The following is a 26967-nucleotide window of genomic DNA, read 5'->3' on the forward strand; positions in this document are numbered from 1 at the left end:
AAATAAAAAAAAATATATATATATAAATGGATCGTAACAAGGTTAAGACGATATGCCATTGAAAATGTGTAAAGGAATTAATTAGTTGAAGATTAAGTCCAAATCCATGATAAGATAAGTGTATCACTAGAACAGTTACGTAACAAAAAAAAATTACTTCATATATATGTATATCACACGCATACGTGCGCGCACGCACGCGGACGTGAAACTAATTATCGGAGGATTAAAAAGTGAAAAAATATAAAGACTATTGTTTTACAGAACAAAAAGAAAATATTCGCTATTATTATTTACGTAATATAATTCTAAAATAGATTTATTTTTTTATGTATACCAGGATACAGAGTAACAGCACAGCGACATGATGTCAGAGTACTCTGCAGAGGTGCCAAGGCATCTGTGCGCTGTCCGGCGTGTAAGTGTAAATGTACCGGTAAATGGTAGTCGTAACAGACACTCCTGACACGTGCTGTTAATTGAAACCCAACCACCAAAGGACATCGGTATCCCCAATCTGGCATTCAAATTCATATAAAAGCGACTGTCTTTACAATTTAAATAATAAAATATTATGGATGCTAGAAATATTTTCGTTAACTTTATTAACATTGAAATTAAACGCATGAGTGGATAAATCATATAACAATGGCGAATAAAATCTCAAGCAGGTGGATAAATAGTCTAATTTCTATAGTATAATAAAACAATTACTTTAAAGGAAAGCAATGATTAAACCAAAATTACGTGGTACCATGTATCAGATTAAATGAAAAAAAATTTGATAACAGAAAAAAAGATTCAACATTAAAAACAAAATTTAACCCTATTTTTAAATTAATTTTTAATCAAAGTTCAGTCTTTGTAAAAGGAAATAAGCAGAAGTTAAAATGAAATTAACATGCTGACATAATAGTTTTAATATTTTATAATTACACAATACTAATAATTAACCACGTATAGAAAATAAAACAATTTACTGATAACTATCCTTACATAACATCGTAGTGGGATAAATTACGGGAGAGAATAGAAAATTAATTTATATACAGAATGTATCACGAAGTTCTCCCGGGACTTTCACAAACTATTCTACTTGTAAAAATAATCGGAGAAGTTTAAAAATAAACATATGTCCTAAAATGCTTCGTTTGCGAGTTACGGCTAGTGAAAGATTTCGCTCGGATTTTAGCTACCCCCGGTGAAATGAGGTCGTACTAGAACGTTTTAGACGTTAATTAAGGAGCATAATTAGTAATTTTTTATGCTTTTTGACCTGAAAAAACTAATAAAATAGGTCCCAGTCCCTTATCTGCAGTAGTTTCTGAGAAATCTTGGCTGAAAAACCAATAAATTGGGGTAAAACCCCTGTTTTTTTATGTTTGACGTTCAATAACTTTGTTAAATGAGTAATAAACACGTAACATTTATTAGTAAAACTTGTAGAGAATTTAATTTTGAATAAAATAGTCTGAGATAAGTTGAATAAACGGAAAAAAATTTTAAAAATTCGAATTTTATTTGGAAACAGACTGTTACTACATTTTTCAGAAAATGACTTAGTTATTGTAAACAAAAAACAAATTTTTTTTGGTGAACTGTTTTTTTCCTGATGTTATATAGGGACATTCACAGAATACTTTTAATTTTTATCTGTTATATTATACACAGGTGTTATCGAACATCCCAGAGCACAAAATTACTATTTATATTACATTTTTTCATTAAGCTGAAGTTATCGTGTTAGTCGTAACAAAAATAAATTAGCTGCAATGAAAATTGATTAATAATAGAGAAATTTCAATAGGTAATATTATTACACGATATATCTAAATCGGGTCACGGGATTATCAGTTTGAGTTTGCGGTTGATGTAAGCAGTAAGAATAGTTACGTGAATATTTATTTATTTATCATCAGCAGTAAGATCATTTGCTGTAACTGCTAGTCGGTTACTTTATAATTTAAATAAGTACGTTGATGGTGATACGGCTGGGTTAAACAGTTAAATTGCTTTTGGAGACAGCCCTGATAAGTCGTGGTTTCGTTGCAAATGTCTTGGATGATTACTCATAAATTTCATTGTATGTACGCGTGCGCGTGATTTATCTCCTTTCAATTACATGTACATTGTTGAATATTCTTCCAATATTTAATTTTTTTTTTTTTTTCATGTATAATATTTCTTGAAATATATAACTTTTGAACGTACCGCATTATATAAATTTAAATAACTACGTCATAATGCTCCGTATTTAGATAAACTCGTTTAAATATTGTTGATTTATTATGTTTTTAATTGTACCATTTTGTTTCATAAACAAGTTGAGTTTATTACAGAGCTTAATGACTCAAACTTCATCTTTATATATGTATTTTTTATATATTATTACAGACAATGTTCAGTTCAATCCAGTTCAGTTATTGATCATTACATATAAAATCTTTATTGAATAATTTCCTGAATTTTTTTTCTACATTTCTAAAAGATAAAAATTTGTTCAATTAAACATTAGCGTGAATTCTTTGTTTATTTATATCAATTTTCCCTTTATTTTCTTGAAAATATCTTCCTGGTTGATGGCTCCTGACAAAAAAGTCACTTTTCTACATAGAAATTAAAAAAAAAATGTATACATTTTTAAGATTAATACTTACCTTTCATTCTTTTCGGGATATACTGCAGAAATTCGGCCTGGTACACTTCGTAATGTATCCGCAATTTGAACAACTAGATGACGATTGACCATACATTTTATCAAAATGCGAAATACGAGTTGATGCCCACGGAGACTATTTATCGGCACGATATCATCGGGTCGGCGTTAGATCTCCGTGTTAATTGGAGGAATCGGGGCGATTGTGGGAAATTTTATAACTTACCTTGCAAAGGAAAGGCTATCTTGTTGAGGGGGATTAGGGCTCTGCTTAGGTTTTCCCGCTTTACTTTGTTGTTGTATTATCTTTATATATATATTTCTTGTGTGCGTGTGTATGCCACTGAACTCCTCCTAAACGGCTGGACCGATTTTGATGAAATTTTTGTGTGTGTTCAAGGGGATTCGAGAATTGTTTAGATTCACAATTTGGTCCACTGGAAAATGTTTTTTTAATTCATTTTTTATTTATAAGCAGTTGTTGATCTTGAGATGGTAAGGTTCACAATTGGATCCAGTAGGCAGCACTGCGATCGCGTTTAGAATTGTACTCGTATTGAGAAATATTATATTATATTATGATTTATTAAAATAACGTTTTAAAGTGTAATTAAAAAATATACACTGTGCAAATTTGTAAGCTGCAGTATTGAAATGAAAATGTTTTTTTAAATTTGTTTATGTGTTGTTGATCTTGGGATGGTTAAGGTTCACAGTTGGGTCCGGTAAGCAGCGCTGCGATCGCGTTTTAGAAGTTTTTTTTTAATTTTTGGCTTATCAGTCAAACCCGCTAGTTGGTGCTGCGATCGGATTCTAGGAATTTTTTTTATTTTGTTGCTTTTTCGCATATCAGTTACTTGCGTCGTAGCTTAGTGTTGTTCATACATTAAAATTCGTATTTTTAACGGACTACTGTGTTTAGAGAGTAGTATGAATTAAATCCGATAGATAGTGCTGTTGTTTTGTCATTTGGATTTATTTACATTCTGACTTTTATAAAGTGAAAGGTTAAATTTTGTTAAGTTGCTAATTTTCAGTTTTTTAAGGTTTTATGAAACTTTCAATTGTTGTCATTTAATCTGTATGTATACTCAGATCTAGAAATAGCGAAGCATTGCCGAGTCTGCTAAATTTGCGCGCTTATTGAGAATATTATATTATATTATTATTTATTGAAATAACGTTTTAAAGTTTAATTAAAAAATTTAATTGTGCAAATTTGTAAGGTGCAATATTGACGTGAGTATTTTACATGATTTTTCATGAATTTTAGTGATGTATACACGTGCATTCAATAACAATCAACTTAACCTACAAATTTAAATTGTCAGTTCTCATTTAATTCTATGCAACTTATGAAGTATTGAACGGCTCTTTGAAAATAAATATTTAAGTTTGTAAAATAAATTATAACATTTATAAAATTAAAATATAAGTTACTTATAATAATTATAGTTTAAAGTATATTTAAACAATTGAAGTTATAATTTTTGTAGCTGATTAATTTTATAAAAGGTTTTCTAAAATTATTTTTAATTTACAATTATCTAAAATTTGGTAAAACAGAAGTTAGAAGAGTTAAAATAAAGAATGAGAAAAATGATAAAAATTTTTACTAAAACTTAACTACGTTGCTTTTTTACAGTGCTTTTTATTGTTTTACTAATTGATTAATTAAGCTGTTACATGGTTATGGAACATCAAAATTATTAAATAAAAAAAAAATAAGTAGGAGGTACTTTTTTAGAATGATGTTAAGTGAAAATTAGAAGTAATGTGGATGAAAATTTAGGCACTTACGTATTAATGCCACCGCAGCTACAGCTTTATTTAAAAACTAAGTAGTCAATCGGATTTCGGTGGAAAATGAACAGTCTCTTTATTAATTTTAATAAATGGTTATTTATATTTATTTATTTTTTAAATTTAACCAAACTTAACCTACGCTCGCTAACATTGACTAATTAATACAGTAATTTTTTGAGTATTTATTTAATAAATTCAGTAATTATTGCAATTATTTATTATTTAAATAATCAAAACACTTCTGTTAATTAGTCAAGGTTAGCGAGCGTAGGTTAAGTTTGGTTAAATTATATTTATAAAATAAATAACCATTATTAAAATTAATAAAGAGACTGTTTTGAATCTATGTTAAACTCTACATCGGCCCATTTTCCACCGAAATCCGATTGACTAATTTGTTTTTAAAGAAAGCTGTAGCTGCGGTGGCGTTAATACATAAGTACCAAAATTTGATAATTACACTAATTATTAATTTTACGACGTTTCGATCTTCGTCAGATATCTCAATATTTAGTGAAACTAAATATTAACCATACTACATATAATTAATCAATAAACCCATTACAATAATACAACAATCACAAACTGATAATAACATACTAATAGTCATTTTAATGAAATTTCGAACACATTCCTCCTAATTTTAACCTAATTAAGTTACTTATGTTTATGTGTTGTGCATTTATTAGAGAATAATGCCGCGTCAGGACAACGTCTGTCGAGTCCGCTAGTATTATTTATATCTGCTGTTGATTTTGTTTTGTGTTTAGTGTATGTTGCTGTTATTGTGTTTTAGTATTATTATTAGTTCTTGTTTTATACTTTTTGTTTTGTTTCGTGTTGTGTGCCGAAGTCACTTATGCCTTCCGATAGGTAGTTCAGTTCCTTCATTACCGTGTAGTCCATTCAATCTATTTAAGATTAGGAATGATGTGTTTAGTTTATGAGTTCATGATACTTAGTAGTACACCAATAGGAATGTCATTTGTGCTATTTGCATCGGTGGCATTCTGACTGAGGCTGGACTGAAAGATGTTATTGCCGAGGTATTGAAGATGACCTCCGGTAAAGCCGATAAGGGTTAGATACGGAGGGATTGGCGTGGCGACCGAAACCGTCATGTGAAGGGTGTCTTCCTCTACGGAGCCTGGATGTTAATGATGATTTCCGTTTGCTTTTTCATATTATGAAAGTCAAGGTATTTTTTAGTTCTTTCAAGTACGAATCGTACTTGATGTGCTATATATATATACATCGTAATGTATGATGCATATATACTCGTACATACGAACCCACCGAGTTGGTCTAGTGGTTAACGCGTCTTCCCAAATCAGCTGATTTGGAGGTCGAGAGTTACAGCGTTCAAGTCCTAGTAAAGCCAGTTATTTTTACACGGATTTGAATACTAGATCGTGGATATCGGTGTTCTTTGGTGGTTGGTTTCAATTAACCACATATTTCAGGAACGGTCAAACTGAGAATGTACAAGACTACACTTCATTTACACTCATACATATCATCCTCATTCATCCTCTGAAGAATTATCTAAACGGTAGTTACCGGAGGCTAAACAGGAAAAAGAAAGGACTTCTACTCGTACATACGAGGGCTATTCAGAAAGTTAGAAACGTTTTGGAATTTTAAAAAACCAAGTACAAGAAAAACTTTTTATTATATACATGTGGAAGAGGGACTGAAATACTACTTTTCAACATAATCACCATACAAATTCAGGCACTTATCATAGCGGTGGACAAGCTTTGAAATTCCTGTGTCATAGAATTCTGCCGCCTGTGATCTCAACCACTCAGTGACGCACCCATCTTGCACAAAATTTGTGGTAGCCTAGCTTCTGTGAAACAATTTGAAACAATAAAGTCCGTGAAACTTGTGGGAAACATAGAGAAAGCTCAATTATTGTGAAACGGCGGTTTTCACGAATCTTTTCGTCAACTTTGGAGACCAGATCGTCAGTCACAATGTTCGGACGTCCACTCTTCTCTTTATCGTGAACGTTTGTTCGGCCATTTTTAAACTGAATGCACCACTTCCTGACAGAACTTTCACTCAATACGTTGTTCCCGTACACTTCACACAGTTCCCGATGAATTTCTATTGGTTTTAAGTTTTTTGCCGACAAAAAACGAATCGCAGACCGCACCTCACAACTGGCGGGATTTTCGATTGCAGCATATATTTCAAATTTGTATATAAAAAAAACGGGTAGTGCGGAGATTTCTCGTTGCCACGGCTGGACGCTGACTGAGGTGCCGAGCACGAGCAGGCCAATATATACGCGATTGGCGTGTGCCTGGCGGCGTCAGGTGGAAACGTTCCTTACTTTGTGAATAGCCCTCGTATAATGAAAATTGACGTCTCAATTTAGTTTTTAATAGTTTTTCAACTTATACTTACTTTTCAGTTTTACTTTATATCTTTACTTCGAAGATAGATTACAGGATCAGTTGTAAAAATAGCTTTATTTCAGGTGAAAAAAATAAAAAATAAGTATGATTTATTTAATGTTTCAGAGTGACACAACGGTAGTGGAAACGCTGTACCGAAATAAATCCAGTCTTGAAGCGATATTTAGAATAATCGATAAAGATAATTCAGGTAAAGTGATAATTTCATTATAATAGCCTAATGTTTTTATATTTTATTTAGATAGTACATTGAAAATCGAAATTACTTTTCTAAATGTCACATATTTCTCTGATTTTAGCATTTATACTACTGTTTTCTTTTTGCGCAACATCGGAGCAAATAAATTAACTTAATAATGTATACATTTAACATCGCATCGAAAAAAAGAACGGTCAAACCGAATTAACGAAATCTACAGGAAGCAAATCAACTTCTATTAATACGGATCGACTAATTTACGTTAATTCTGATAAGATTAAAATTTATTTTGTCAAAATATTTATATTTTCTTTCCACCATTCCTGAAAAATAGTCCTTTTGGATCTACTAGCTTAAAATTTATTTCTTTATTTAATTATGATTCATTTAAGCACGTAAAAATTTGCATCAAATTTTACGGGAAATGTTGTAATTTTTAATGAACGAGAAAAACAACAGATGATTATATTCTTTTTGGAAGAAGCGAATTTTCTATTTCTTTACTGAAGATATTTTCTTAGTAAAAAATATTTCTCTGAAATATATAAGGAGGCTAACCGTTTTGATAAGACTAGTTTTTGTTTATCCATGATTTTTTTTGGTTTTGATTTTGATTTTTTTTGTTTACTTTTTGTTTATCCATGATTTATGCGTTAATGGTTTTTTTTATTTTGGAGAAAAACTGATATGAATAAAATTTTAAAAAGAACTTTCAATGAAAATTCGATAAAAGGACTTAGAAGTATCCTCTCTTAACTAAGTTGCGTTTAAGAGTTAACGATGAACTTTAAAAAAATTTACATAGATAAATAAGTATTTTAAAAATATGAAACAAATTTTTTTAGTAAAATATTAATAATTTATAATGGAGACTGTTTATTAATCATGGAGGGGCAGTTTTGAGAACAAATAATATAATCATAAAATTGTTATATTTTAAATAACCGATTAAGTTAAAACATGTTATGAAATAATAGGAAAACACAAAATCTAGTCGAAATAGGAAATCTAATTATTGCAAATTAATGAAATCTTTAGTAAATTTCTAGAAGAAATTAGACTAGAAACCGCCTCAGAAAATTAAAGGTTTAAAAAACTAGTAATTATTATTAGTTATAACCATAAAGCTTCGAAACCTAACAGAACCAGTAATTATTTGCAATAAGTAATAAAAAGCTTTATTGGCACCAATCATTAATGGTTTTTCTGAATGTAAGGATGCTCTCTATACAGGCTATGTGGGAAAGCAGAATCACTTGTAATAATGAAAATTCATTTCTAGCAGTGAGCATCACCTGCATTGCTGTGGGTTAAAATGTTAAGGGCCATTGTTGATGTGTGCCATGTTTTATATGTTGGTCATAGGCATGAAGCTAAAAGTACTAAAGCGGCTAGAGAGCTTGGAAGGATTAATTCTGGTTTTGATCTGCAAGTTAATTGGAAAACCTAAAGGGAATGGAACTTAGTTACTGGCTTCCTTAGATTCTTAGCCCTGCGTGGGAAAGTTGTGGGGGGGTACTGTTATAGTGTATAGATAGAGTAGCAACCCGGGTGGCTGCGGGCCGGCCTGGTTGCTTACTTCGCCGAGATAGACGTTTTGGTATCGAGCTCCAGTTTGCTGTGATATTCGTTGTTAGGATGACAAAAGGATGTGTGAAAAATAATGATGGAGCTGCGATGTGAGAGTGCGTAGACATTGACCTTGCTCTCGAAAGCGTACCAGATCGGAGAGAGATAGGGTATGTTTTCAATCCAGACTTATTAAATTTGTAAATCGGTTTCTTGATTTTTAGGTAAATGAATGAGTAAATTAGATTTTAGGACAAAATTGTCGTTTAGATCAATACTTGTTTTGCTGGTATAAGGATAGTATTTTTGGCGTTTAAAGACTCAATCTAGTAATGATCTGAGTGCATAGTTCAATTGAACTTAAATACTGGAAGAGTTTTTGTGTGAAACCTTCGGTGTTAGCGAAAGGAGCGGGGATTGCGCTTCTGTGAATTTGATAATTGAGAGTTGCAAATTATTGTAGGTGGTCGTGTCTGACAGACGCCAAACCTATGACTGTGTTATCAAGTTTAAAGGATCTAAAAGACGACCTCCGGTGAAGATCATCATGGCTTGGAGGTTGATGTAGCCACCGGGATCGTCACAAAGCGGGTATCTTCCGCTACGAGGGAGAGTCAGAATTATACAAATAGGAGTTTAAGAAGATTTTGAAACAATATTTATTTAAATGAAACGTTTTTTAAATATGAGTATTAATATAAACAAATAAATCGTTACTTCTGTGTTCATTTTTTAAAATTATTTTAGCAGCGATATGTTAACCGCCCGATTATAATTATTTACGAAAGATGAATTTTGTATCACTTGAAAAATACCACCCGTAAGAGAATTCGAACCCAAACAGTAGGACTTTACTACTTCCTCACGGTGATTGGAGGTTAAGATAATTAATTTACCTATTTAATAATACGTTTTACGATTAGCTTAAATTAATAATTGCTTATTTCATCAGAAATAAGCAATTGAATAAAAGATAATTAAGTAAACACTTAATAAAACAATCCACTTATAAGGAATTAATGTGGACAAATAACGATTTTAAAATAAAATTCATTACTTCATTTAAAACAACTTAAATCTATTGACAAACTGTTACTGATATATTAAGATCTACCCCAGCAAAAAAATTATTTATTACATCTTACAAAAACTTGCTTTTTTTTCTTTTAAAGTGTTGACTAATTTATTATTTTTCTCTAAAGAGAATAAAATATGTAAAAAATAAATAATTCAGTTTTATTTAAGTCTGTCTATTGTATTAAATAGTAGTATTAGAAAACAAGTAATTTTTTTTAAAGAAAATCTAGGTTTTATATTTAATCTTTATAATTTCATATTTGACTTTTTAACAAAATAATTTTTCCTTTTGTTAAAAGATCAAATATACAAAATATATTAATATATATACATATATTTTTTTTTTGTCTTCAGTCATTTGACTGGTTTGATGCAGCACTCCAAGATTCCCTATCTAGTGCTAGTCGTTTCATTTCAGTATACCCTTTACATCCTACATCCCTAACAATTTGTTTTACATATTCCAAACGTGGCCTGCCTACACAATTTTTTCCTTCTACCTGCCCTTCTAATATTAAAGCTACTATTCCAGGATGCCTTAGTAGGCGGCCTATAACTCTGTCTCTTCCTTTAACTATATTTTTCCAAATGCTTCTTTCTTCATCTATTTGCCGCAATACCTCTTTATTTGTCACTTTATCCACCCATCTGATTTTTAACATTCTCCTATAGCACCGCATTTCATAAGCTTCTAATCTTTTCTTCTCAGATACTCCGATCGTCCAAGTTTCACTTCCATATAAAGCGACACTCCAAACATACACTTTAAAAAATCTTTTCCTGACGTTTAAAATAATTTTTGATGTAAACAAATTATATTTCTTGCTGAAGGCTCGTTTAGCTTGTGCTATTCGGCATTTTATATCGCTCCTGCTTCGTCCATCTTTAGTAATTCTACTTCCCAAATAACAAAATTCTTCTACCTCCATAATCTTTTCTCCTCCTATTTTCACATTCAGCGGTCCATCTTTGTTATTTTTACTACATTTCATTACTTTTGTTTTGTTCTTGTTTATTTTCACGCGATAGTTCTTGCGTAGGACTTCATCTATGCCGTTCATTGTTTCTTCTAAATCCTTTTTACTCTCGGCTAGAATTACTATATCATCGGCAAATCGTAGCATCTTTATCTTTTCACCTTGTACTGTTACTCCGAATCTAAATTGTTCTTTAACATCATTAACTGATAGTTCCATGTAAAGATTAAAGAGTAACGAAGATAGGGAATATCCTTGTCGGACTCCCTTTCTTATTACGGCCTCTTTCGTATGTTCTTCAATTATTACTGTTGCCGTTTGGTTCCTGTACATGTTAGCAATTGTTCTTCTATCTCTGTATTTGAACCCTAATTTTTTTTAAATGCTGAACATTTTATTCCAGTCTACGTTATCGAATGCCTTTTCTAGGTCTATAAACGCAAAGTATGTCGGTTTGTTTTTCTTTAATCTTCCTTCTACTATTAATCTGAGGCCTAAAATTGCTTTCCTTGTCCCTATACTTTTCCTGAAACCAAATTGGTCTTCTCCTAACATTTCTTCCACCCTCCTCTCTATTCTTCTATATATATATATATATATATATATATATGTATGTAGTTACATGAGGAAAGAAAATTGTTTAATTAAATCAATATAGAAAGTATAAAGGGAAAGTTCTTTTACTTACCTACCTTTCACTAATTTTCCAATTCTAAACTAGGTAATTAAAAGAAATTTTATGTAATTATTTCAAATAAAATCACTTGAAAAAAGTAAACAGATATTATTTTGATTAAAACCCACCAAAGAACAGATTAAATCGGGATTGAAAGAGAATTCTGCGATCTGCAAAGGTAGATAATCGAAAAAAGAAAAGTTTATTTCCCTTAATGAGTAAGCTAATGAGTTTCACTCATTATAGTTGGAAGATAAAAGTGCAAACCGATTTATCAATTTAAACAATCTCTCACTGACGTTATTTATTCTATAATATTTTATAGGGTACACCTATAAACCTGAAATTTAACACGGTTTTTCCAAATGTAAAATAGTTATTCATTATAAAAAGTAGGCAAAAATAATTTTATTTAATTCCTGACATATAAAGAAGTTGGTTTCTAACCGTGAAAAGTCAGTAATTACCCGTGCGAGATCGGGAACTTCAACAATCCTATTTTCATTTCATTTCATTTTTTATGTCAAAATATTAGATATTTAACGTTACCCAAGACGTTTTTCATTCTTTTTTCCTTGTTTTTAACATCAATTTTGTAACTTTTTTTGTAATCGCATCAATAATTAAGGCGACCCATCAAAATCTGTGTGAATATTCGTGAGTATTCGTGCAGTTTTGAACAGATTCATGCCGATCATTCCTTAAACATGTGGTTAATTGAAATCCAACCACCAAAGAACACCGGTACCCACAATTTAGTACCCACATCCGAATAAAAGCAACTACCTTCATTAGGATTTGAACCGTAAAACTCTCGACATCGAAATCAACTAATTCACGAAAACGAGTTTACCACTTAGATTTAAATTTTACATTTATTTCCTAGAAATTTAATAAAGATAGGTTTACTTGCTCTGAAAATAATTATAGTCGATTGCATATAAACAAACATAGCAGATTATTTTTAAAATTGATTGAATACATACGGTTTTGTAGTAATATATCAGTTAATAAAACGTAACAATCGAATTTAATTTACAATTATTTTAACAATTTTAGTATTAAAAACTTTACTATTAACAAATTTAATATTAAAAATAATTTTAGTATTAAATTATAGTAATTTTCTAATAAGGAATACAGTGAAATTACCAAAACATTAAAAAATACGCTATTCTGGTTTGCTGACACATCAAAACAACAATCAATGCAAAGTACTGACAAAAATAACCACTAAAAAAAAAAATGAAACGCAAATACTGAATAGTGTACTAGTATTAAAAAAGGTCTATAAATTTACAAGCAAAATTTCAGTTTACTAAACAGTTACACAGTATAACAAGATGTTATTGATATAATTAATGACTAATTTCAGTACATAGCCCAATAATCTTTCAAACAACAATCTAAATGAACATTTATAATATCTTTCAACACTACTATAGAAACTCATTCCGACTCTTACAATTTACAAACATCCGTTAACATATAAATAACCATTAATACTCAGTCAGCATCACTGCAAGCGACGTAAACAAGAAACAGCAAGTAAGAAAGAACGAAAGAGATTTCTTTCTAATTTTTATAGTCTTTATGGTACAGATCGGAGAATAATCACACATAAAAAAAAGTTCAAAAACTGATGGAAAATAAAACATTATAAAAAGGAAAACAGAAAACCGAGTACCTCAGAGCGATACAATGAAAAAAACCGGTCAAAGAGAAGAACATTATGATAAATTAGACTTTTTTATAATGTACGAGTATCAGAACTCTATTCTACAAAAATAAATTTCGAAGAATCTTAGTTTGTTTTTTTTAATACCCCTTTCCTGCAATTAGGCAAATAAAACGTCAATTACTGTTTCACATACAATATTTCATACTTAATTATTTGCAATGAAATAAATTATAAACGCATTCATTGCTGAGCACTTTCAAGCGCGTGGTCTATGTATACATACAACTTGGTGACTACGCACAAACGCGTGGTAGTACAGCGGTTTTTGTATCTATTGTTAAGGGTTTGCATTACTGTCAACTAGGTATCTTATGTATGCATTCGGTTCTATCAAGTGGGAATCAATAAATAGGGCATTAGTGGAAAAAGGTATCAGTCCTTATTGAAGAAGGCAGATAGGGGAATACCTCTCAAATAGAGAATGCTTGCTGGACACGCAGAGTGAGTGCCTACGTTTCAATATTTATGGCGGTGTGCCACAGGGCTCTGTACTGGGACCCTTACTCTGGATACTGGCCTCCGATGGGATATTAAGACTAGACTATCAGGATGGGGTACAAGTAATTGCCTATGCCGATGACCTGGCGATACTCATCAAGGGTAAAACAACTGTCGATGTACAAGAGAGTGCTAACAACACGTTACGGACGATAGATAATTGGTTGAAAGAGAGGGGACTCCAGCTGGCAATAGAGAAATGTAAATATATTATGTTCACAGGGAAGACCGTCCGGCCATCCAAATTGGAAACCAACAAATAACAGAGGCCGAAAAGATTAAATACCTGGGTGTGACTTATGAGAAGAATTGCCGGTTCACCCAGCATATAATAGACATATGTGCCAAAGGTGAACAGATGACTAAGAATTTGAATATAATAATGTCTTCGCAGAGAGCTTCAAGACCCTCTAAGCGAAGGGCGATAGCGTCCACAGTGACATCCATGATGTTATATGCAGTACCAGTGTGGTGGCACTCATTCAGGGTTAAAAGAAATTTGAACAGACTGGTTAGTACTCATAGGAAGCTGTTGCTGGGGGTTGTATCAGCTTACAGGACGGTCTCCTATGAGGCGATGTGCGTGTTGTCTGGGGTGCCACCAATAGACTTAATGACCCTAAATAGAGTCGAGAGGACGCAAGGCCTCGAAGCAAATGAAGGAAAAGATAGACTTAGACATAGATGGCAGGAGGATGGACCAGCCAGACGCACGAAGGAGCTGATTCCAGATCTGGCACTATGGTTAGACAGGAAACAAGGTGAGTTAAATTATCATATCACGCAGTTTTTTACAGGTCATGGCAATTTCAATGAGTACCTCCATCGTGTTGGAAGAAGGCCAGGTCCAGAATGTATGTACTGTGAGAGAATTGACAATGCAGAACACACATTTTTCTGCTGCGAGAGGTGGGCAATTGAAAGGAGGAACTGTGGCATAATAGGTATGAGCCCAGCAGAGGTCCTAGAGCACATGTTGAGGAGCGAAATAAACTGGAAGGAGGTTACGGAATTTATAGTAGCAGTATTAACAGAGAAGGATATAGATGAAAGGCGACTAGGTTACTAGTGTAGAATAGGGTAGGGTGGACAGCCTCAGTGGTGAGAGACGGCACGCTGAGGTGTGTCGTTCTCGATGATCCACTGAGGACTCCAACGGTTGCCTGGCGCCAAACTCCAAGGGGACAGTGGCTCCAAGGGTCCTGGGTGGCGCAATACCAACCAGTCGGACCAACCCAGGGGAGTAGAGTGGAAAAAAAAGTGTCTTATGTTAGCGCATTAGAAACAATTATATTTTGTTACTGTGCACTTCGTTCGTAGTTACACTGTACCAGTTTTTTTTGTGGAATTTGTAATTTACGTGAACATTCATTACCTTTGAAAGAGGATTGATTTATAATAGATATATTTTATAAATTATTTGTATTTCAGTTAGTATTGATTAGAAAATTATGTTTTACTTTTATTTTATAGTTATTTATTGATACTATTATTTCATTTTAAATTTATAGTTTTTGGAGATTATTTATAACCTGTATAATAAAATCTAGGTTACATAAATATCTTTAATTTTATTATTATTCTTTTAAGTAAAAATGTTAAAATAAACAATGTATTATTTCACCGTTTTTTTTTTCTTTTAAGTAACTATTTTCCTCCCCGCCACACATCAAACATAAACTGAGCTTCGAGGGGTGCTATCACCTCAAACTACATCGGTGCGAACAAAATCCTACCAAGGCAGCCGGGACTTGGTCGTTTATTATCATGCCACACCTCTAATGCAGATTAGAGCAATTTTTTCAATGGGTTAATAATAATTACCAATTAATTTCGTTCATACTATTTTCGCACGAAGATACCTTTACCCGTAATGGCATAAAATAGTCCTCGAATTCACATCGGTGGTCTGAAGAAAACCAATATAATGTAGTTGAATCAAATTCTTAGCTAAGATTTTCGTTGAATGTTTAATGTGGCATGATATAGAACCCATTAATAGGTCCTTTCATACTAGAACGAGTCGCTAGGAAAAATTATCTGGAATTTTAAAAAATAAATTTTTTGCAATGTTTGAAAATTTCTCATTGGCTAAACGAAATGAAACGTACTATAAACTTGATGGATCACAAACACAATTCGCCAATGAAGTGGACAATTCTTAGCTCGAAAATTTACTCGTAAATGGGTTGGACGTAGAGGGCCGGAAAATTAGCCGTCTAGATCACCGTATCTTTTTCCCTTAGATTATTGTTTATACGGATGGATGAAATGTGAGGTATACAAGCAAAAATTATATATACGTGATGAACTGATCGCTGGCGTTCTCAATCCTGCTGCCTTTATAGAAGAACGCAAAGATATCATTAGGCTGGTGACATAAAGTGTAAGGAAAAGAGTAGAAAAAGTTTATTCTAGTCAATGGTGGAACTTTCTAATATATTATCAATTAATACAATATAAACGACACCGAGTATAATTTTTTAAAGAAAATAAAAGCATTTAAATTTTTAAAAGGTCTAATTGGACTAAAACAGCTATTTTTAATTAATACAAATGCACAACTTTTTTCTGTTAAGTTTTATCCTGTTTAGCTGTTAAAAATAAAAGTCAATTCCTTTCTCGTCTTTCATAGAATTTATTGTATCAGTTTTCTCAGAATTAAATTCTCTATAAGATTCGATAATAATATTTACAACTTTAGAACGTCATTTAACAAAGTTATTGTACTTCAGATCTAAAAACGCGTTTTTCGTCACTGAACCTTTCTGTTTTACGTCATTGCATGTCTGTTTTTATTTACTCCACTAAATGTAATAAAAATTACTAACAACAAATAATAATAGTAAATTAATCAAAATTATTAGGTTGCATTACGAACGAAACCGTACTGTCGGTTAATTGTTTGCCGGCCTCCGTAGCGCGAATGGTAGCGGTTCGGTCTTTCATCCGGAGGGCCCAGGTTCGAATCCCGATCAGGTATGACATTTTCACATACTACAAATCATTCATCTCATCCACTGAAGCAATATCTAACTGTAGTCCCGGGGGAGGTAAAAAAAAAAACAAATAAAAAAAAGTTAATTGTCTGCTTGATTATTTGTTAACGGATTTTTACAAATGAGATTTTATTTTCTTCAAAATAAAATGCTTTGTAAATTTTGTGATTAGTAATAAATAATTTGATAAAACAAATAATTACAAAGATATTGAGGATTAAAAAATTAAGATGGCCGCCATTTTGAAATTTTGAAGGTGACGTTTTTATTTTGTATAACAAGATACTCGTCTTAGATTTGCCAAATTCAATTAAGTAGGTTTACCCGTTACTGAGAAATAATATTTTTCTTGAAAATCACAAAATGGCGTCCGTAAGGAAAACAAAGCAAAATAGAACCGATGTTGACATGAACATTTTTCTCATTTTTATGTCCTGAATCAATTCCTGAAGTTCGGCGAATACGTCCTGGAACAGTCCGTATAAAAATCTGATTTTTATTCATTTTCAATTAAATCCCTCGTACATCTAATTAGAACATCCATTGTAGGAATATCGAAATAACAGTGTTTCATTTGAAATGATAAAAATATTTATAATTGTACAAAAATCAGTAATTATATTACTGATTACTGTTAAAAGGAGAGGATAACGAATAATGAAAATTCCTGATAATCTGTACTTAAATAATCCCGCCAGTACTGGCCTGTATAAATATACAAACTGTAAGTGTAAAATAAAAAAAAGGCTTAGGCAAGATGTATTGGACAAAGAAAATACTCAAACAAAATTCTATTTCTTAAAAGATATATTATTGAATATGTTTAGTGTAAAACGATATAAAAATTGCAAATTTACAGAAAATAAATTTAATGAATATTTAAAAAAAAATTAAAATTCAAGGTTTTTTTTATGATAAAGGAAAATAGGAAATTAATTACCTTGAAAAGCATAAAACCTGTTTCACATTTTACTATATTGAAAGTATTCTTTTCAAAATATATTTAATTGAAAACTTAAATGAATTTTCATTTTTATATATTTTTTTATTCTTCAAAGGAATAAAAAAGATTAAAAGAAAAAAGGAAATTACGTAGGTACAAAGTAAGTAGGCAAATAAATAATAAAAATTAATTTGAACTTTAACCTTTTGTTCTTTGCATTTTCATTTTAAAGTTAAAAGTTGAAGTAATCAAAGAGCAGTTAAAAAAATGTGTGCTTCATGTTATTGAAAGGAGTAAGGAATGAAAACAAAATACATAAGAACTAAAACTTTACTTAGCCTCCTTTGTTTATTGTATACTCACGTTTGATATTATAAATTATAAGAAGAAAATATTTAAATTTCAATTTAAAAAATTAAGTAAATATAAACTAAATTTTATTTTATTTTTTTTAAGCAGACTATTACAGTTAAACTAAATTATTACTTTATCAAGGAATAATATTGGATTAATGTGAATTAATAAGCTGGTACAAACGGATTGGAATGCTAATAAATCCGTCCTTAAAATATAAAATAATATAAAAGTTAAAACTTAGACCCGTCATTAAAAATAAACCCTTAAACACGCCAAATTATAAAATCATACAGCAGCAAGGGACACTGTCCAGGTTCTGCGATTCGAAGGGAGAATTTGTGAAACCCCGCCACCTTTGCATTCCGAATTAGTAAAAAAGACACCTTCCTCTATTTTCTTTCTGTTTGTTGCTTTTACTAAATGTTTTTAGATTAATTACTTTATAATGCAGGTTTAAGAAAAATAAAGTTACTTATATAGAATTAAAACCTATATATAAGTTAAAATAGATTTAAGTTAAGATCCTAATAGATTTAAGTTAAAAGTAGAAAATGTTAAAAATTAATATTTATGTATGCATAAAAAGAAAGTTGTATATCGATGGCCAGTTGCAGTATGGCAGTATTAAATTTAAGTCTATTTTAGCCGTAGAAAAAGTAAAAGATTTTGAGTACATTATCTATATGTTTTATCAAAAAAATTATTTTTACGTTACGTACATAATCTCTTCCTATAACGGGGATAAGTAGCTGTGAAAGAAAAATAATTTATAATAAAGATGATGGACATATCTGTTTAGTTACGTACATAACTGCATTCACGCAATAATAAAAACGTATTATTATTTTTTTATTTTTATAATATATTTACGAATTTAAGATATGTTGAAATTGTTCTACTACAGAAAATAACAAATTTTTTTTATACTTTTCGTAAAGGTTTTTTTGAAATAAATTAAACTGTTAAGGATAATGAAGAATATGTTTTTGTATAGAGTCAGTTTTTTTTTAATGAAATGGTTCGTGACATACAATCTAAAAAATATAATTTTTACATCTCATAGCGAATACTCTACCTTAATTTATCTACTATTATTATTATTATTTTTTTATTTTTTTGAGGTTTTTAGGGCATCGACTACTTTGGTCATTAGCCCCATTAAACTTCAAAAAAAAAAAAAGGTTCAGTGATTCACATTCATGAAACAAAAAAATTCAAAATTTACATTCTTCTATAACTTCGAATCCAGAAAATTACTTCCTAGGCTTTCCTTTAGGCCATCCTTTCTTGTACCGTTTCTCCATTCTTCTAACGGCCTCAACCTCTGATGACAGCGTATCTGAGGCCTGAGACATGGCATCGTCTTCCTCTCTTTCCGATGCCAGTGACGTTCTGCGGCTGACATCAGGAGACAAAAAAATCGTTGGTGCAGTTAGCATCGTTGCTATTGAATCTAAACTAGCAAGCGATGCACTTTCAACGGTTGATGAACTGGATTCTACCTCTACTGCAGTGCTGGGTCCAGCTAAAATAGATGCTCTCGCTGAAGGTTTTCTTTGAGCTTTTGGAGGCTCCATTGTTGCAGTTTTTATTTCATCTGCGTCTGGTTCTTTTTCTATAATAACTTGCACCTCCATTTCCGCAGATTCAGGTTTTCTTGTCACAATTTCTTTTGGTTTGTGACTACATGACGGAGTGATCTGTTTCTCTCCGTCAGATAAATCAAGATTTTTAATTTTTACGCAAGTTGGTGACTTTACAATCACAGATTTAGTTGGTTTTTTAAACGGCGCTGGTGCGTCTATCATGTCAACGGCGTCAGTCCGGCGATGAGCCTTCTCATCTTTACTTTGTTTTCTGTGATGAGTCGACTCAATCTTTGAATCAATGATTCTTTCAATCATTGTCGCAAGACTTGGTGCCATCGTGTTAAGCAACTGCTCCACATTAATTTTAGATGTGGAAGGGGCAGCCGTTGCTTCTGTGTAAGAAGTCGATGGTCGTGGTGTACGCTGATTAACAATTTTCTTCGCTTCAGGATAACTGACCTCCTGAAGCGTTTTAACTTCCTGAATCGCTGTTTCTAATTTGTATGTAGGGCAGTTTCTTGAACGACAATTGTGATGCCCTTTACAGTTAACGCAGGTTGGAGGGTCTTTACACGGGTCCCCCTCATGTGTTTTCTCTCTACATATACATATTTCCTGCGCTTCACATCTTGCTGCTGTGTGTCCGAATCGTTGACACTTAAAACATCTCATCAGCTGCGGAATGAAAGCTCGTACATCAAGCCGATGGATGCCAGCTCGTACCTTTTCAGGAAGATTCGGCCTATTAAATGTCAAAACATGCGAGGCCGAAGGAAAAATCTCACCATTTCTTCTCATAGTAAGTCTGCGACATTGAGTCACTCCCTGACTCGACATTTCTTGTAAAATTTCTGCTTCTGTACAATTAAGAAGACCGCGACAAACAACAAATCCTCTGGATGAGTTAAGTGTGCTATGCGGTTGGACAGAAACCGCAAATTCACCGATCTTCTTCAACGCCTGAACTTTCTGGCTTTGCATGTCGTTGATGGTTTCGACATGCAATCCATTAAAAGTTTTACGAATTTCTTTGAGAGGACCAGCAGCACAATTAGTAATTTCTCTTGCGATTAAGAATGGACTAACTTTTTGAAAGCTTCCATTCTCCTTTGTAATAATTAAAAATCTTGGCTTAGGTACGCTATAGCCAAATAAACTTTTCTTTAAGTCTTTACTGATTCTATCAGCATCTTTCTTTATCTTATCAGATTCCTTACTTTTTCCTCTTCGCTTGTGGCGAATCGGAGATTTCTAAACGAGGGTGTTTACGTGCACCCTCTGCCACGTTTGTTTGTTCAATATTCATGAACGTTTATCCCTTCTGTAGCAAAGCTAGCCGCCGGGGTACACCCCCACTCCAGGGCTACTAACCTTAGAGGTCCGATCCGGTACTCCGGTGGAACCGGCATATGTCCTGGCAGAGAGCGGATGCGCAGTCTCTGCACTGACTCCAGGCTCCTACTCACCGAAGCTTTCAGAGCTCCCATGCACCGACATACATGGGCACCATTGCTACATGCTTGCCATCGCAGGGGGCATGTGGGCAACGGAAGGTTCTTCGTTACACCTGCAATAACATTGACCCTGGCCGCCACATCGCCAGCTCTAAGTTTGGTATGTGTCCACTTCCTAATCATTAAATTGTTCGTATCCTGCAGGTAACCAAAATATCCAATCCATGTGAGGACCTGAAGGTGGAGACAGGTCAAAACGAGTAATATATCCGAGGAATTTACTCGGAGCCCCATTGGCCAGTTATAAGTATTGTACTTAAGTACAGCTGTTACCGCCCTGAACGTGGAACATAGATGTTGTGTCCGGACGTGGGGATTACGTACCTCAGGGTATTATTATTATTATTATTATTATCCCACACTTTCACAGTTTTACTTTTACCGTTGACATTCCTATACCTATATAATTTATACCAACGAAATTAGGCTTGCTATTGTTGTAAGTGCTTCTGGGCAACATGGCAGGTGTCAATTATCACTTGCATAAGCGCGTGGGACTTCCACTGGATCTTCAGTTTTTCAAGACTGTTGTACAAAGCAGATGGTATTATTCCCTCCGAAGATATAATTATTGGGATTATATAGACTTCTTTTTGATTCCACATTTCTTTAATTTCAAAAGCAAGATCTGTATATTTCTGCAGCTTCTCATTGTGTTGACGTTGTTACTTGATGAGATGGCTACGTCTATTAGGTAAGTTACTTTTTCCATTTCATCAACTACTACTATATCTGGCCTATTACAGTTGATGGGTTTTGCTGTTACAATTCCCTGGTCCCAGAAAATTTTTGCGTTGTTGTTCTCAAAAAAAGGAGGCTTGCTCATAAGTATAGCAAGGCTCTTTTGGAAACTCTAACATAGTGTTTACTGCAGAGTTCTATGTGTACAATTTTTGCCACATTGTTGTGCCTCCTGGTGTAGTCCGTCGGACCTAGAATCGGACAGCCAGTGATTATTTGGTCTATTGTTTCATTGTTTTGCATACACAGCCAACATTTGTTGTTGATATTTTCTTTAAGAATAAATCTCTTAAAATTTCTTGTTGATACTACTTGATCCTGTCTGCTACATATAAACCCCTTCGACTCGGAATGTAACTTTCCTCGCACAAGCCAATTATTTGAAGCTACTTTGTCGACTTCTTCCTGGTCTGACTATATCTCCCGTGCATCTCTTTTCTTCCCCAATCTAGAATTTTATCTGCATTGCTCTTTTTCTTGTGTTCTACATTGTCAGTCCTGTTGGCTAAGTTTAATGACGTATAATTTTGGTCTGCCGCTATAATGGCTTGATAGAAGGGACGTTGCCTACCATGGAAGTAATCCCTTAAGTTTTCGTTCAGGCCGTAGCATAGATTTTTAATACCGAGTACTCCTCTTCCACCTTCCTTTCTCGGGAGCGTGAATCTTTCTTTTGACGAGTGGATGTGGTGGGACCTTTCTTGGTAGAATATTTTTCTAGTGAGTCTGTTCAACTCGTCTAACTTTGCTTCACTGTATTTTATTATACCTAACCCATGCGCGAGTACTGGCACTGCATATGTGTTGCCAAAATGAAGTCTTCATTTTATTTCCTCCTTTAATTAATTTTAATCCCTTTTCATACGTTTTCTTAAGTGTTTTCTTAATGACTTTGTGCTCCAATTTTTGTCATTTGATCGCATCCTTGGTACTTATACATGTCCTCTTCTTTCATTGCTTCTATGCTACCCTGGGCCTGCAGGTCGTAATTCTGCGCCTGGTGGAACTTTCCTTCACAATGGCGTTTATCTTGGATTTACTTATTCCTAACTCCATTTTAATGTCTTCGTTGAACATTTCGACAAGTTTGAGCAGTTGCTGCAGCTGATATTCAGTCCCTCCATAAATCTTTAAATCGTTCGTATAGAATAGGTGTGCCAGTTTCTAATCTCCTGCTCGCGATTTTATATTGTAACTGTATCGTGCCTCCTTTAACATGCTTGAGAGCGGTTGATAGCCATACAGAACAAGAGCGGGCTTAGGGCGTTCCCTTGAAATATTCCTCTACTTACATTTATGGGTCCTGTTTGTATTTTTCTTGTTCCACTGTTTGCAATTAGTATCGTGCCCCAAGCACCCATTGCATGCCTAAAGAATCTAATCGTCTTTTCAACACTTGATAAGTTTCTAAGATCTTCGTTAGTCATGAGTGCGGCACACTATCGAATGCCTTTTTATAGTCTATATAGGCCATCCATAGAATTTCTTTTAGTGTATCGGGCTTGTTGCGTGGTTACCGTATCTATGATTATTTGTTCTTTGCTCCCACTCGCGGATTTTGCACATCCCTTCTGCTCCAAATGGAGGACTTTGTTGGTTTCCCGGTGCTTGTATATTTTGTTGGCAATAATTACTGTCAATAATTTATATGTTGTCTGAAGGCATGTTATAGGTCTATATTGAGCTGGGTTTTTCGTATTATTGCTTTTAGGCAAAAGGAATGTTATCCCCTCTGTTAATCATTCAGGTATATTCTCTGGACGTTAAATTATATCATAATATGCCTCTGCTAATATTGGGTGCGCTACATCAAACTTTTTAGTTAAAAGCTGTGTACTTTATCCGATCCTGGCGATTTCCAATTCTGAACGTCCTTAACTGCTTCCCTCATATCATTGAGTGTGATCTTACTGTAACCCATTGTTTCGACGTCGTCCAGTTTTCATCTTCTGCTTTTACCCAGGCGGCATTTTTATTATGTTCTGTGCTACTCGACCAGATGCTTTTCCAAAATTCTTCCACTTGTTCTTGGGATGGTAGTTCAGAGTTGCTGTTTTTCTCCTCTGACAATTTTCGGTAAAATAATCTCTCATTTTGTTCAAAATGTTTATTTTCTTCTCTTCTTCTGTTTGACTTTTTATATCGTCTTAATCGTGTTGTGAGGACAGCTAGCTTTTGCTTTTTCATTTGGAATGCATAATCTGCACTTTTAAGTTCGTACGTGCTAATCATTTTTTCCACCTCTTGTTTTATCCTTAATCTGACTTTCCCTTGCCTGTACGCTTCTAATTTTCCGACTTCTTTCCGTATCTTATTATTATTATTATTGTTATTATTATTATATTAATTATTATTATTATCTTGGGTACAATGGTGAACAGCCAAGATACTGCTTTTTATTCTGTAAACATCTTGGAAGGAGGTGCTGCCAAACATCTGCAAAGATGCGACGGCAATTATTAAGAACATGGCCACCGTTAAAAGCAGACAAAAAACGTATCCAGAGATAAAGAACGGCCTTACTGATATTTCTACCTTACTAGAAGACTTTGAGGCGGAAAAAATCAAACGCACGGGAGTTGTGGTCAATGCTGCCACGAACACTGCAGAGCCGGAGGAAAGTGCGATATCGACCAGCGAGGAACAGCCCAAAACAGAGAATAAGAAGAAGAAAAGAGACTCGGGTGGTAAGAAGGAACCCTTATTATGCACGAGGGGGTTTCAACCGAACACCCATCCTATCCCAAACCATCCAAAATTGCACTAGTGGAAAATAAGAAGTGAAAAAAGAAGGGCCAGAGCTCCGACGATAAATAGGTTGCAAAGTAGCAACAAAAATCTTCCAGAGGTAGCAGCAAAAGAAAAATAAGAAAAAGAGGACGAATCGTAAAGAAGCAATCCTCATTAAAAAGAGCAAGGTGAAAACGTACGTCGAAACTCTCAGTCAAATTCGGATGGAGATGAAACTGGAGAAGACAGGCGGAGGTAGCGGCAATACGAAAAACCAGGGCGAAAGATGTTCTGATTGAACTCGGAGCACTATCAGACACAAACAGACCTTCAGTGTTGTCCTAAAGACTATACTCGGAGAAGGAGCCGTAGTCCGCAATCTGGAACCGCGGGAGACACTGGAGATCCAAGATCTAGACTGCGATCTAGATCTCGGAGATACAGGAGACTGCCGAGTTAGCGAAAGCAATGTTAATGGCAGGAGGCAGAAAGCAGCAATAGTAGAGATTGGCGAGAAGGCTCCTGCCAGACTACTCGACATCTGGCTCGTGGATTTAAGGGCCATGACAGAAGCCGACTCTGCCATAAGTGCGGGATAAGGGAGCACAAGGCTAAGGAGTATTCCGCCCCCATCGTGCATGCTCTGCCGAGAAAAAGGTGTGAACGCATCGTAGTTGGCTAACGCACCCGGAATAAGAGTGTCAGGTCTTCCGGGAAGCCCTGGAGCAGGCGAAGAGAAATCTCTGTTAGAATGTTGAACGTAATACAGGCCAACCTTATCAGGAGTCGGCTAGCTGATGACTTTCTGCCCCCCTACTCTCCCCGACCGGATATCCAATTAAGTATACTCAGTCGGGGGGAGAGTGTCCTTTTACTCTCAAAGGAGGCGTCCCCCACCCGCCGGCTATACATCCGGCACGGCAGGTTGGCCTCCCCGGTCTCGGATCTTTTGTTTTACATTGCCTGCCTCTAATCCCCCGCTTTAGAGCCAAGGTCCGGCTATGCCGTCCCCCAGCGCCTCAGCAGGGAACCGGGACTCGGTCTTTACGCCTTTGGCCTCTAATCGAAAGCGCCGACCCCACAAAGAGCCTAGGCTCCCGCAGGGACGACCCCGCCGACCGGGACTTGGTCTTTTATTTTAACCCAAACTCAAACTCCCCTGGAGTTTCCCCCCTTCTCAGGTAACCTCACACCAAGGCGTACGGGCCCTCCATGGAGTGACTGTCCGCCCTACCCTACTGTTTATACTCCCATTCTTCTGTCTTCATCCTCTTTGGCCCGCAGGACCTCCCCGGCGAACCTGCGGAACCATTCCCGGTTCTCATTGTTGTACCCCAACCGGTTTATGAGATTTTCTGGTGTAAGACCATTAATTACTATTTGACCTCTGTTAACGGCCCATCTTGGACATATGAACAACGGTATGTTCGGCATCGTCGTTCTCTGGACAATAGATGCACTGCGGGGTGGCTCTCTTCCCGAACCTACACAGATACTGACCGAAAGAGCCGTGCCCCGACAATAACTGTGTCATGTAAAAATTGACATCTCCGAGTCTATTGTTATTCCAGGTTTTAATATTAGGGATTAGACGTCTGGTCCATTCTCCCACTCTCGACCCTGCCCATTCTTCTTGCCATTCTTGTTCTATAATCCCTTCCATCTCTTCTTTCGACATACCGCTGTGTCTGAGGGTTCTGGCTTTTATCTGAAGGTCTATGGGTAGGACCCCGGTCAGTACGCACAGCGCGTAATACGATACCGTACAGTAACTAGCAGCTACACGCAGCAATGCCAAGAAATAACCTGGTAGAAACAAAATAAGGAAGAGTAATAATTTAAAAGTTATTTCCTGCGGAATGTATTTTACTATTATAATAAATAAAAAAGATGGATGACGTATGAAAGATAAAAAAATGTTGTATTTACTTGAAACAAATTGAAACTATATATTGTTTCATGCGTTTATTTCGTATACTTATTGATTTTTATTTTTTTTTCTTGTAATGTAAATAAACAATAAGTCATTACACAGAAGAGTAAGCAGAATTATTTTACTATTTTTGTGTATGAATGTCATGTACTTATGAACCGATGTAAAACATTAATTAAAGCGTGTGAATAAATATAGTTATTGTAGGGATTTGTTAATAAGGGTGAAATACAAATTTTCATACTGATAAATGTTTTCTAAACAAACACAATCTATTCTATATATATATATATATATAAACATTAAATAATTATCTTTATTTTTACTTTCCATGTACTAGTTCTGCTAGTGGGAATTAAGTACAAACATTTCTGTGTGAAAAAAGACCGAAGTGACCGGGATTTGAACTTGAATCCTCTGAATGAAAGTGAGAGATATATTATTACCATTCCACCATCAAGGTTGCCGAACAATATATAATTTATAAAATAGAGTATAATTATTTGTATTTAAAAAAATACATTTTGAATAATGAG

At 34.1% G+C, this 26967-nt stretch overlaps 1 protein-coding gene across 5 annotated transcripts in view; it reads left to right on the forward strand.

Moving 5' to 3' along the window:
- rdgC (retinal degeneration C) overlaps positions 1-26967 on the forward strand; it is a 968675-nt gene that overhangs the window by 894892 nt on the left and 46816 nt on the right. For 4 of the 5 annotated variants that reach the window (XM_075358271.1, XM_075358272.1, XM_075358270.1 and 1 more), the window contains one exon: positions 6994-7078. In XM_075358271.1, the coding sequence (XP_075214386.1) occupies positions 6994-7078 (85 nt within the window). Of the gene's footprint in view, positions 1-6993; positions 7079-7187; positions 7318-26967 lie in introns of those variants that run through there. The other variant, XM_075358273.1, reaches the window with a different exon arrangement.

Source organism: Lycorma delicatula, chromosome 2, assembly GCF_047948215.1.
Source record: "Lycorma delicatula isolate Av1 chromosome 2, ASM4794821v1, whole genome shotgun sequence".
Lineage (NCBI taxonomy): Eukaryota > Metazoa > Arthropoda > Insecta > Hemiptera > Fulgoridae > Lycorma > Lycorma delicatula.